Source organism: Trachemys scripta, chromosome 4 (genome assembly GCF_013100865.1).
Source record: "Trachemys scripta elegans isolate TJP31775 chromosome 4, CAS_Tse_1.0, whole genome shotgun sequence".
In the NCBI taxonomy this organism is placed as follows: Eukaryota; Metazoa; Chordata; order Testudines; family Emydidae; genus Trachemys; species Trachemys scripta.
Genome location: NC_048301.1, coordinates 124502507 through 124514321, shown reverse-complemented (window position 1 = coordinate 124514321; position 11815 = coordinate 124502507). Strand labels below are relative to the sequence as shown.

Here is an 11815-nt window from a genome sequence, read left to right as displayed (position 1 = left end):
TTTAAATAGAACCTCTTGCTGGATTAGGAGGCGGATCTCCCATTTCATCCCAGGGAACCTCTCCCAGTCTGGGGTAAAGCTAGAAGAAACTTGGCTTGCCTCTGCCCATGTTGTGCTTGTGCTGTGCCTAGTTTAAAAACATTATTCAGCATTGTTCAATATTGATTTATTCGTATGTAAAGATGTGACTTAAATGTTGTGAGTCAAAGGATTCATCAGCATCTGTTCAGCGCACTGAAGATGGAAATCCGTACGTGTTATATTTTCATTGTTTTAAACATGGGAAGATTTTAGGGGGCCAGGGGCTATAAGAGCAATTAGCAAGGCTTTGTTACAAAGATATGTATCATCATCAGCGGTATATTGATGCCTTACAATTATATAGCACTTCTCATCCCCAAGGCTCCCAGGGTCAGGCACCAAGGACTGGGGTGGGTGGGGAGCGGTGCCTCAGGAAATTAACAAAAGGGGACAGGTTATACAGATGACAAGAATGGCCGGCTATAAAAGTTAAAGTAGACAAAGACTTCTGATAGAGATTAAAAACCTCATGTTTCAGAGTTTAAGCTGATCTTCATAAAGGATTAGGGAGATCTTTTCCTGGGATTATCCTACATCTGCCACTGCAAGATTTTTTACCCCGTCTTCTAGGGCAGTTGGTGCTGGCCACTGTTGAAGATGGAAAACTGAGCTAGACAGCCCCTGAACTGAGATGGTCATTCCTATGTGCCTAGTCCCACTTATTTTCAATGTGCATGAACATGCAGAAGAGGCTAGAATTGCCATAATAATTAATAGTAAGCACCAATTTTCATAGTCCCAGCACGGTGCAAATTTAGATCCCCATCATGTCATCAATTCCAGACAGGGTGGAATGCCTGGAAGGTCTGGTGCAAATCAGAACTAGAAAGCCAGAGCAGAGTTTGCAAAGCACCATGTATAGTGCAGGAAAAGCCTTTCTCTCAAGAGCGCCCGGATAGCTCAGTCGGTAGAGCATCAGACTTTTAATCTGAGGGTCCAGGGTTCAAGTCCCTGTTCGGGCGCAAAAGCTTTTGCATTACGGGGCCATTCAATACAGTGGAAGCAGCGTTACAAACTAGAAACCCAACGTTTTTAAAAGCCCGATGTCTTTTTAAAGAGCAGGCACCTATGTCAAAGCCGTGCACGAGCCCGGGGCTCCCCGTGCGGAGAGCGTCGGCCAAAGTGGGAATCTAACAGGGTCTTGGGCTTTGCAGCGGCTGTTGCAGGAGAAACAAAACAGGCGAAGGCAGAGAGAAAAAAGAGATTGAAAAATAAACGAAAGGGGAATTAAAAAAACCAAAAACGCAGGATTCGCCCGAACAGGGACTTGAACCCTGGACCCTCAGATTAAAAGTCTGATGCTCTGCCGACTGAGCTATCCGGGCTCCGTAGTGTAGTGAGCCACGGGAAGAGGTAAAAGAGATAAGCTGGAGGCGGGGCTGAGCAGGAAAGTAACCACTGGTAATGACTGGTCATGCATAATGCAAAGCGAGGGAGAGCTGCGCTACAAGAACGGGGGTTGAGCATCAACTGTGCAGGGGATGACGGGCAGAACTCCCCCTAACAAAGCTTGTGGGGGAAGCTGAGCCCTGTTCCAGGAGGGTCCTCACTGCATCAAAGGAAATGTCTTTGCAACCCTCTAGAGCCTGCAGCCCCTTTGCTCGTGAGCTGGTTGCGTGTTGACTGTTAGCACATAGTGATCTCTGTATGTCAAGTGCATGGTCAGGAAAGATTTGTCATATTCGTAACAGATTTTAAGGCGAGGGTTTTGTGCGGAGAGAACAAGCTTGGTGTCCACAGAGGGTGGTGGCACATTTTGGGGCATTACTTTGCACGGGGTGATTGTAGAGGGCACAGATCCCGGCACACGCTGCGGGTGCATTGCACAGTGACTGTGGGGGGCAGAGATCCCTGCACACACTGCGGTACATTGCATTGCACAGTGACTGTGGGGGACACAGATCCCTGCACACACTGCGGTACATTGCATTGCACAGTGACTGGGGGGGGTGCATTGCATTGCACAGTGACGGGGGGGGGGGGCAGAGATCCCTGCACACGCTGGGGGTGCATTGCATTGCACAGTGGCTGTGGTGAGCACTGCTCTCTGCGCACACTGATGGTGCACTGCATTGCACAGTGACTGTGAGGACACAGATATCTGCACATACTGCAGGGCCGGGTGCACCGCTTAAATTGGGCCCAGTTTGGGTTGTTACTTTCCTTCCTCCAGTTCGGTCTCTGCCCCAGTGCCCTTGCCCCCTCACGGTCCTCCAGCAGCGAGGTGGCGCTGGGACACTCCCTCTCTTCCCCTGGCATCTCTATGGTAAGCGCCTCGCTGGCCGAGCTCCCCCGACGCCTCCTTTCTAGGCCTGGCTTCCGGTGTTCTCTATGGTCGCAGTCCATCCAGCAGGACTCTCCCCACGCAGTCCCTGCGGAAGTGGCCGCGCCGCCATGTTGGCTGGGAGGGGAAGTGGAGGCCTGGCCCCCCACTAAGATGGAGGAGAGGAGCCAACTGGGGGCCTAGGGCCCCCTCAGGCCGAAGGGCGAGCTGGGGCCCATGGAGCAGCGCTAGGGTGAGCCCGGGGACCTGCCTGGAGGGGCGGGGAGGCCCTGAGGCCTGGGTCCTGCTCCCAGCCTGCTGGCTTGGGTGTCAGAGGGCATAGCCTGGGGCGGGGGGGCAGCAGGGGTCATGGCATAAGGGCAGCAGGGGGGTGGCGGATGTGGAGGCAGCGGGGCAGGGGGCAGCAGGCAGTGGGGAGGCGGGAAATATCCGCCTGGGAGACAGGCCCTGCTGCGGGGATAGGTGCATGCAGGGGATGCAGCTTGTGGCAAGGCCGGGGAGTGGGAGGCGGTGTAGGGGCTGGATTACCTGTCTGGCTGTCGAGACACCTTGCAGAGGGCACTGGCGGGACCAGAGCCTCGCACCGCTGCTGTTGCTATTTAAAAGTTTAAGTGGTGGGCTTTCGCTTTGATGTATTTCTGCTCAACATTGTGTGTGTGTGTGTGGTGTTGGGGTGTGTGTGTTGAGGTGTGTGTCTACACCCATTAATGTAAAAGAAAATCTCCCTTCTGGCTGGAATCATCCTTGTTCCGATAGTGAGCACATTCACGTTTGGGCAGCTGTGGAGGGCACCGTGCTGCTGTTTGACGTTTGTTTTGCAGTGATGATAAACGCAGTGCGACTTTGTAAAAATAGAGCCCTGGCAAGGACAGATGCAGTTGTGCCATTCAGAAATGAATGTGTGTTTCTGAACATTTTAATATTTATATGGTTAGTTTTTCAGTGATCAGTTTTAGGGAGTGCTGACAGTTGTCTGACGATGTATGGTTTGCTGTTAGATGATGTTTGCTATACCTGGTCCATCAATAAAAGGAGCACTTGGCAAGAGTTTCTGTGTTTACCGTTTTCTGTTTTTTTCCCTTTAAACTGTCACATGTCTAACAGCTACCTAAAGCATGACTTGGTACCTTTGACAGCCTTTGGAGGAACTGCTGATAGGAGCATGTTACTGCCTGATTAGGAGGGAAAATTAAGGCGGGGGCGCGCGCAGATCTGTACGTCATCGGATGCGCCGTAATTTTGACGTTGGATGCTGGCACGCCTGCTCAGAAATGAACGCTGGCAAAAGCCCATCTGTAGTTTAGGAACTAGGCATTCTGCTAAGTGCAACTTAAAAACAAGGAAGCATTTTAGGAAAGGATTAGTAAGGATTTAAAAAAAGAGGGACTGAAAAGCATACAGTTTCGTAACTGTCTTGTTGTAAAGTGTGTGTGTCTGTTTTTAAAGTGTGCTTTTTTGCTTCCTGGAGTTTTGTCTATATCTTCCAAAATGATCAACAGAAACAATTACTGCCCACTTGGTGCCGAGTTTTTGAAAAGATGTTATGTTCAGCTGGCTTATTTAAAAGCTACATTGAAATGAGCTGTATTGCAAATGTCTGGTTAATTGTGACTTGGGTTGATGAAGCAGCTTCTAAATACATCCGATTGAGTTTAACGGAAGAAAAATGTGAAGTCCAGATCTTTCTCGGAAAGGGGGTGGAGGCAGATAGATGAGGGAAGTAGGGAGTGTGATGTTAAATGAGGATGAGATCTAGACAGATTTGAGGTCCTTTTTGTATCTGTAAGGGTGGAGTGTTGTTACTATATTGTGTAGATTTTAGGCTAATTTTGTTTGTGCTAGCATTCATTAGTGTTCCACTGTTGTATTACTGGCTGTGCAGCCCTAAGGTCACTGGGTGGCAGATCAGGACCACTTATCTCTTGAGAAGCCTGTGGATTAGGGTTTAAGACCTTTGGTCCCTGATACCCACCTTGTGTCTCTAATATGCTGCCTATAGTGAGTCAAGTTCACTTGTGTATAAATAAGCATTTAAACTGCCTCCTGGGGGTAGCAGTTGTAGAAATGCTAATGCAGAAATGGTTCCGCTGGCATTTTAGCCTGTCTAGTCTAGACCTGGTTGGAGCAGGGTTAGACAGTGACCGTCCTGCAATAGAGCTGCCACCGCTGAAGCTGCATGGGTGGAAGTTGAACTGCGGGAATTCTTAGCAAAAAATGTTGGTCTAGACAGTGTGAGTGAGCATATTTTGGAAGTGTGTGTGTGTGTGTGGAGTTAGATTGGCAGACAGATATACAGCAGAGCCTGGTCATAGTGAAAGCTGGTATTAAAACACTGTTCTAGAAGTGGAACAAAGGTACCTATTTGCTTCAGTGTATTGTAGTATGTAAACTTCTGTTCTAATACGCCTGTACCTGCTTACAGTCAAGTTCTCCTGTGAAAGACATGACTTCAGTATAAGGGGATTCCCTTTACTGTGTCACTGCTGCTGGGACATATGTGGTTCTCAGCCTCAGTTCCTTTTTCAGTGTCTATTAAATGACTAGTAGAATGCATCTGGCACAGCATTGGTTACATCAGTTACAAAGCTATAACTGATAAGATATGTGACACACGTGATCCCTTTAATATGCACACCTGATAAAGGAAGAATCTATTTTTAAAATCTAGATTTTCTACTCCTTATTTTAAATTTCTGTTTGGAAATCTCAGTGATTGAAACATTTTGTATAAGAGATACTATACAAAACTGATCTCCAAATGTGTTAGAGTTATACCATTATGGACACAATTTCTCTCCTTTTGCTATAATTTAAGAGCCATAGGGCAAGGAAGAAGTGATTTTGGGGACCTGTACCTTTGAGCATCTTTTGAAAGATACTAGAAAAATAACCCCAGAGCAAATAGAAATGTTAATGCCAGCCATAGAAAACCACTGCTATTTTGTAGCTGCAAAAACCCTCAGCTAAAACGTGACTTGTAAAAGTGAAAGAAATGGGAATAATCTTAGCATGTCTTGTTTTCCATCCCCAAAAATAGAGGCTGCATGATGTAGTGTTTAAAGCACAGGACTGTAAGTCAGAGAGACCACTAGTCTGTTCCTCCTTGCTCTGCCACTGACTAGCTATGTGACCTCTGTCAAATCAAGTCAGTGGGTCAACATCAATTTAAAAAATCACTCTTCACTTAAATGAGTGTGTGTGGGGAAACTATCTACTGTTGTTGCAAGTATGGCGGTTGTGTGGTCTAGTGCAGTGTTTCTCAACTTTTTGATACCAGGGACTGGCTTGCTGCCTTCCTGAACTGTGTCCAGGAGATCTCAGGGGCTGGCGTTGGCCCACAGACCGGTTGTTGAGAAATACTGTCTAGTGGACAGGGCACTGAGTAGGAAGTCAGGACACCTGGGTTCGTTCTACTCCCAGCTTGGCCACTTACCTGCCGTGTGCTGACAGTGGGCAAGTCACTTCCCCTCTGTGTCTCTTTCCTCCCAACCTTGTCTCTTTGTCTATTTAGACTGAAAATAATTCAGAGCAGGGATTGTCTGGTTTTTTTTTGTCTGTACAGCACCTGGCACAATGGGGTTCTCATCTCAGTTGGGGCTTTTAGAAGCTACTATAAATACAAATAATAACTTCAAAACCATGATCTTGCAACTACTTCCTGCAAGTGACCCCCTTGCCTATGCAAAAATTCCACTGATTTCCTATATATGTACTTTGTATATATGAAGTTGGGTGTCAAAGGTTATTTTACAGATTGTATGTTAATCAGGGTGTTCTAGGGACGATAGGGACAAGCAAAAATAAAACCTAGATGAGAAACTCATCACCAATTCCTATTAAGCTACAGTAATAAATATGAACAGATCAATTTCTTCAGCATATAGAAGCCTTTGGTTTAGGACAGAGGAAAAAAGCAGCTCTTTGCTGATACTACTTGCATAAATTAAGTTCCTACAGGTCCCTGCTTGTCTTGTAGAAGGAGGTGTTACCAGAATAAAATGGTGGCTGGGTTATACAATCAAAGATTATGGTACCATGTATTCTTTTTCCCTTTGACTGTCTGAATCCTAGGATTTCTGTTGTTCATCAAGTAGTGTAGAGACTCAAAGGACTTATAGAAAGTAATCACTCACAGCCCTGTCCTTTCAAAGGGAAAAAAAGCCCATTAGGATAGGATTACTGCAAACATGTTTGTCTACAGTAGGTTTTTAGATGTATCATTGGTGACAAATACTGTGTCATTGGTCGTTGATTTAGGAAGATTTGCAGAGCCATTTGCCAGTGCTTCAGGGGTTGTTTTTTTGTTTTGTTTTGTTGAACAATCAACTTGAAAATAAATCTAGATTTCCCTCCCCCTCCCCCAAATGGTTTTGCAATAAAAGAACGTTGCATCATTTTTTGCAAATCTTAATTATTAATTATCGGCGGCGTAGCCGTGTTAGTCTATATCTACAAAAACGACGAGGAGTCCGGTGGCACCTTAAAGACGAACAGATTTATTTATGCCCAAATAAATCTGTTAGTCTTTAAAGTGCCACCGGACTCCTCGTTGTTTTAATTATTGTTATCTATCAAAGATTAGCTTTGTTTGGTTTTTATTGGCAGCCCTTCACGTGTCTTGATAAACTCAAAATTCCTACCGTGTGGCAGATATATCATGACTTTAAAAAAGACTTCTGCAAACAAAGCCCTGACCCCTTAAAGTATTTTTTTTTAATGGCAGATCTGAATTTACCTTACAGTACTTTAAAAAAAATTAAATCAAATAAGTCTTAAATGCAGCGTCACTGTCTGTGTTACAGTAGGTAATATATTACAAAACTCTTGTGCAATAAAATCTGTCTTTTCACGGTTCCTGAAGGAATATCATAAATCTTTGTCAAAGCAAAGAATAAAAAGCACGCAACTCTAAGTGAGAGTAGGACAGCAAAAATTAACTAATTTAAAGTCTCATAGGTTATACAAAGTGAAAGATCACTTTATATTGTTGCATAACTTTATATCAATGCTGTATCACTTGAAGCCCTTGAGAATACATTGTGGCACCTTAGAGACTAACAAATTTATTAGAGCATAAGCTTTCGTGGACTACAGCCCACTTCTTCGGATGCATGTAGTTGCTGTAGTCCACGAAAGTTAGTCTCTAAGGTGCCACAAGTACTCCTGTTCTTCTTTTTGCGGATACAGACTAACACGGCTGTTACTCTGAAACTTGAGAATACATTGAGGCTGGGTAGAGTAGAAAAGCGTACCCTCTCCCCTCCTAATGCCTGTAACCTGATACCATTTTCTGCAGTCATCTCACAAAGATGTGTGTACCAGAGCAGCTAAAGCAGGGTTGTTAGTTTGTAATAGTACCTTGCAGCAAGAGTCCCATCTGAACTACTAAAATCTATTATTAGAGCCCTGCTTTGTATCCGCATCTGATCCTCAATTTGCAAAAATGATCTCCTGATGTCGGCAGAATTGCAGGGCTTTAGATATAAAATTTGAATCCGCATCCATCCGTGATCCGCAAAAATGGTCTGCTGCAGGGCACTATCTATTATGTTGGTAGGATGGAGTGACAACTGTTTGGTTTTGTGGACTGCACAGTTTTTAAATGGTGTTCCTGAGTCGTCGTCATCAAAATTATTATGAATCATAGAATATCAGAGTTGGAAGGGACCTCAGGTCATCTAGTCCAGCCCCCTGCTCAAAGCAGGACCAATAATCCCCAGACAGATTTTTGCTCCAATCCCTAAATGGCCCCCCTCAAGGATTGAACTCACAACTCTGGGTTTAGCAGGCCAATGCTCAAACCACTGAGCTATGAGATGACAGGACATTAAATTTTGAGAGTTTAGTCGTATTTGGACTTGCAGATAGATGCCTTTCAGCCATGGTACTCAGAAGCTAGATATAAACATTTAAGCACTGCGACTCTCCTTTCAGTGACCTCACATTATCTACATCAGGGTTTAGGTCAGCTTAACTACACTTGCTCAGGGTTGTGGATTTTTGAGTTGGGTCAAGTTAACTTTTTGGCATAGACCAGGCCAAAGGGTATGTGTCTCCACTGCAGAGTTAGGCCGTGTCTATACGTGCAGTCTTGTGAAGATGCTCTATGCCCGTTGACGTAAAAAACCCACCTCTGCAAGCAGCATAAGCTGTGTCAGCGGGAGAAGCGTTGAGTATGGACTGAGACTCAGGAGACCAGCTGTGTCAGTGACCTTGGACAATTGCTCCTTGCTTGTGTCTCCTTGTGTAAAGGATAATAATCCTAACTATGACTAAACAGATGGGCTGTCAGAGTCTAACTTCATAGCACCATGCATGTCTGAAGGCACCAAAAAGGGAACTGTTGCTTTGGTCAAAGTCTTCCCATCCCAGGTTGCTTTAGCATCTGCATATAGAATTTGTTTAGAACTTGTTTGTCCTTTGGTGTGAAGGGGATGGGGGCTCCAATGATATTTGGGGCTCTTTGTTATGTTGATCCCATCAATTTGGAGGGTGGGAGTTTAATCACTAGCATTTAGTTCTTCCACCCACTTTGTACCTCCCCTTGCTGAGTCATGAAGCTGCTATTGTCTGTAAGGCTTTCCAGTGGGGTAAAACTGTGACTTAGCTGTTACTGTCCACTCTGACTCATTAAGAACTTGCCTCAACATGTCACAGAAGACTTTGTGTCTTTGAACAGGCAGGTCACAACAGAAAGAACTGTCTGGGATTTGCAGATGAGCGTGGGAATACTTTATCCTAGTATTCATCTCCCAGTGAGCAAGATTTTTCTAGAGCATAGTGAAGGTGGGTGGAGGGGGGTGGGAGTGTCACCAGTGCAAATCAGCCTGAGATGGTTAGTGAACAGAAATTGTAAATTTCATAAAAGCAAATAGAAGACATGCTTCTTGGGTGCTGAAGGATTTCTGCCCCAGCTGCTCTTACAAGGCTTCCTGTCCAGGTAGCTGAGCAGCTAGGTTTAACTTACCTAGGAGAGAATTGGTTTTGGATTGCTCAGGTTATTGGCAAACTATAAAACAGTTGCATGGGCTGATACAGTCATTTTAGATTTTAGGATGTACGTGCATGGAAGGTTGATTTCCTAAAGCTTCTAAGAAACGGAAGTGGTTAAACTCAGGACCTGCTGGTTCTGGCTTGCTACTAAACAAAACCTTGTTGTTGTTTCAGTTTATGCTGTAGACAGCTACTTCACTGCCAAAATGACATCTTCGACCTCTGAACAGTATCCAGCATCTGAGAATGCCTGCAGAATCGCACTTGGACAAGCTAACCAGGTAATCTCCCCTTCCCACTCTACCCCCCCAGACACACACTCTCTTGGCTTTCCTCTCTCCTTATTAAAAATAAGGCCAGTGAAGCCCTACTAGAGCAGCTTTGACTTCATGGCACGTGGCCTCTTGTACAGGGTGGAATGAATAGTCTTCCATCAAGTGAGTGGTTTGTGAACATTAACTACCAGTGCCACTGGTCTGGATGATAGATTGGTAATATTGGACTGACATTTAAAATAGCGGGGGGAAAAGTGAGGTGGGTTAAACTGGCCACACAGGAAAGTGCATAATGTGTGTATTTCCAAGCTTCATATCTTATTTAGGCTATGCCTACATTAGCAAGCTTACAGCAGCACAACTGTACCGATACAGCTACGCTGCTATAAGATCTCTTGTGTGGCCGCTCAATGTCCACGGGAGAGAGCTCTTCCAGCAACATAATTAATCCACCATCAACGAGTGGCAGTAGCTATGTCTGCAGGAGAAGCTCTCCTGCTGACATAGCACTGTGTGCACTAGCGTTTATGCCAGCATAATGTCCCTAGCCTCTGTTTGCCAGAAGCTGGGAATGGGCGACAGGGGATGGATCACTTGATGATTCCCTGTTCTGTTCATTCCCTCTGGGGCACCTAGCACTGGCCACTGTCGGAAGACTGGATACTGGGCTAGATGGATCTTTGGTCTGACCCAGTAGGGCCGTTCTTATGTTCTTATAATTTACGTTGCTCAGGGGAGTGGGCTATTCATACCCCTGAGTGACATACGTTTTGCTGACATAAGTGGTATTGTAGACATAGCCTTACATGGGATCACACAGAGTTCCTTTTTAAAAACTCTGGACTACATGGAACTGTTAAATTATGCAGTTCCTCAGAATATGAAAAGACACTCATCTGTGTGACCTAGTTTATAAAGCCAATAACATCTCTCTCTCTTGGAGCTACCTTGAACACTGAACACGTGCTGTTCCCCATACCAATCTATTCCCAGGGGATTGGTGGAATGAGTGCCAATATGTCATAGCCTGACTGCTTTAGGAAAGCTATCCAAAGCCAGCGCGGCAATTCTTTAGCGTAGAGTGTGGGAATCTGGAAAACTGGCACTGCGTCAACATGTTGGCTGCCAGTCAAAGAGAAAAATCTGCAGTGTGAGCTATGGCTAGAAAAATGCAGTCTACGAACTCTGATGAGTGGGTTCTCCAAGACAAGAATGGGGCTGTATCTTTGAAGACGGTTTCATTGGTAAGAGCGTGTGTCTGGCTGGGGGCGGGGGGTGTAAATTAGCCTCTGAAGGGACTCGAACTCCCCTATATACTTAATTTATAAAATCCATCTGAGTCCCATGCAGAATTGATTAACATGCTTCTTTATTCAGCGCATTCTACTGAAAATGTATAAATAAATAAGCAGACTTTGATGTTAGTACAGAAATATTGGCTGCTTACACCCATTATCTTGGGGAATATGTAATGAACTAACATTCTCGTCTCCAATTTGGCTTCATTGTGGTAGCTAAGGTGCTATTTTAAATATTCAAATTAATTTAGGCAATTTTTTTTTAAACACAGAAAAGGGAAGGTGAGGAGATAGTTATTTAAAATGAAGAAAAATCCATGACAGTGGTCCTTAGCTTGGAGAAATAAAACTGTCTTGTACTTGCATTAATTGCGCTCATAAGAACATTGTATTAGTACTGGCACAAGCTTTTACTTTCATTGAGCTTAATTCTTTATGTCCTAACAAAATGGCTGGTGCTGAAAAGAGGAATTGTGGCATGAGTTTGGACATTCCTTGCTCTGTTTGATTTGATCTTAAAAGGTGAAAGGTTCTTTTTAAGAATGAATCTAGCAGTGTTAATGATGTGGGAGTAGATAACTCAGAGTACTTTAAGGCGAAGATAAACATATTCTTAGAATTTGAAAAGTGTGTGCACAGTGGGATGAATTCCTGCCTGAGTATTGTCTGGCAGCTGAGTTCTTGACCAATTAGTTGGTGACAAATAGTAACAAAACTCCTTATGCCTCAGGCAGGAGCTTGGTGGTTCCAACTCTACCTGGAGGCTAGGATGTAGTGGGCTTGGGAATTCTGAGTTGCCCTCCTTTCAGGAAGTGAGGGCTTTTTGCAAGTGCATTTATATAGGGAGAGATTGTAGAATATCCGGGTTGGAAGGTACCTCAGGA

The 11815-nt window shown here is 44.7% G+C and overlaps 1 protein-coding gene and 2 non-coding genes across 8 annotated transcripts in view; 2 read left to right on the top strand and 1 right to left on the bottom strand.

Annotated features, from left to right (window-relative positions):
- The first annotated feature begins 970 nt into the window (after window positions 1-970).
- On the top strand, window positions 971-1043 carry TRNAK-UUU. Its single transcript has one exon. It is a non-coding gene; the product is annotated as a tRNA-Lys (tRNA).
- A 290-nt stretch (window positions 1044-1333) lies between these two features.
- Window positions 1334-1406, bottom strand: TRNAK-UUU. The gene has a single exon. It is a non-coding gene; the product is annotated as a tRNA-Lys (tRNA).
- Window positions 1407-2431: 1025 nt separating this feature from the next.
- The window catches only part of MDM4 (MDM4 regulator of p53), a 34727-nt gene continuing 25343 nt past the window's right edge, over window positions 2432-11815 (top strand). For 2 of the 6 annotated variants that reach the window (XM_034767240.1, XM_034767239.1), the window contains exons 1-2: window positions 2433-2597; window positions 9533-9639. In XM_034767240.1, coding sequence (XP_034623131.1) covers window positions 9565-9639 — 75 coding nt within the window. In that variant the 5' untranslated portion in view covers window positions 2433-2597; window positions 9533-9564. Of the gene's footprint in view, window positions 2598-9532; window positions 9640-11815 lie in introns of all 6 variants that reach the window. The other 4 variants (XM_034767236.1, XM_034767235.1, XR_004645362.1 and 1 more) reach the window with 3 other exon arrangements.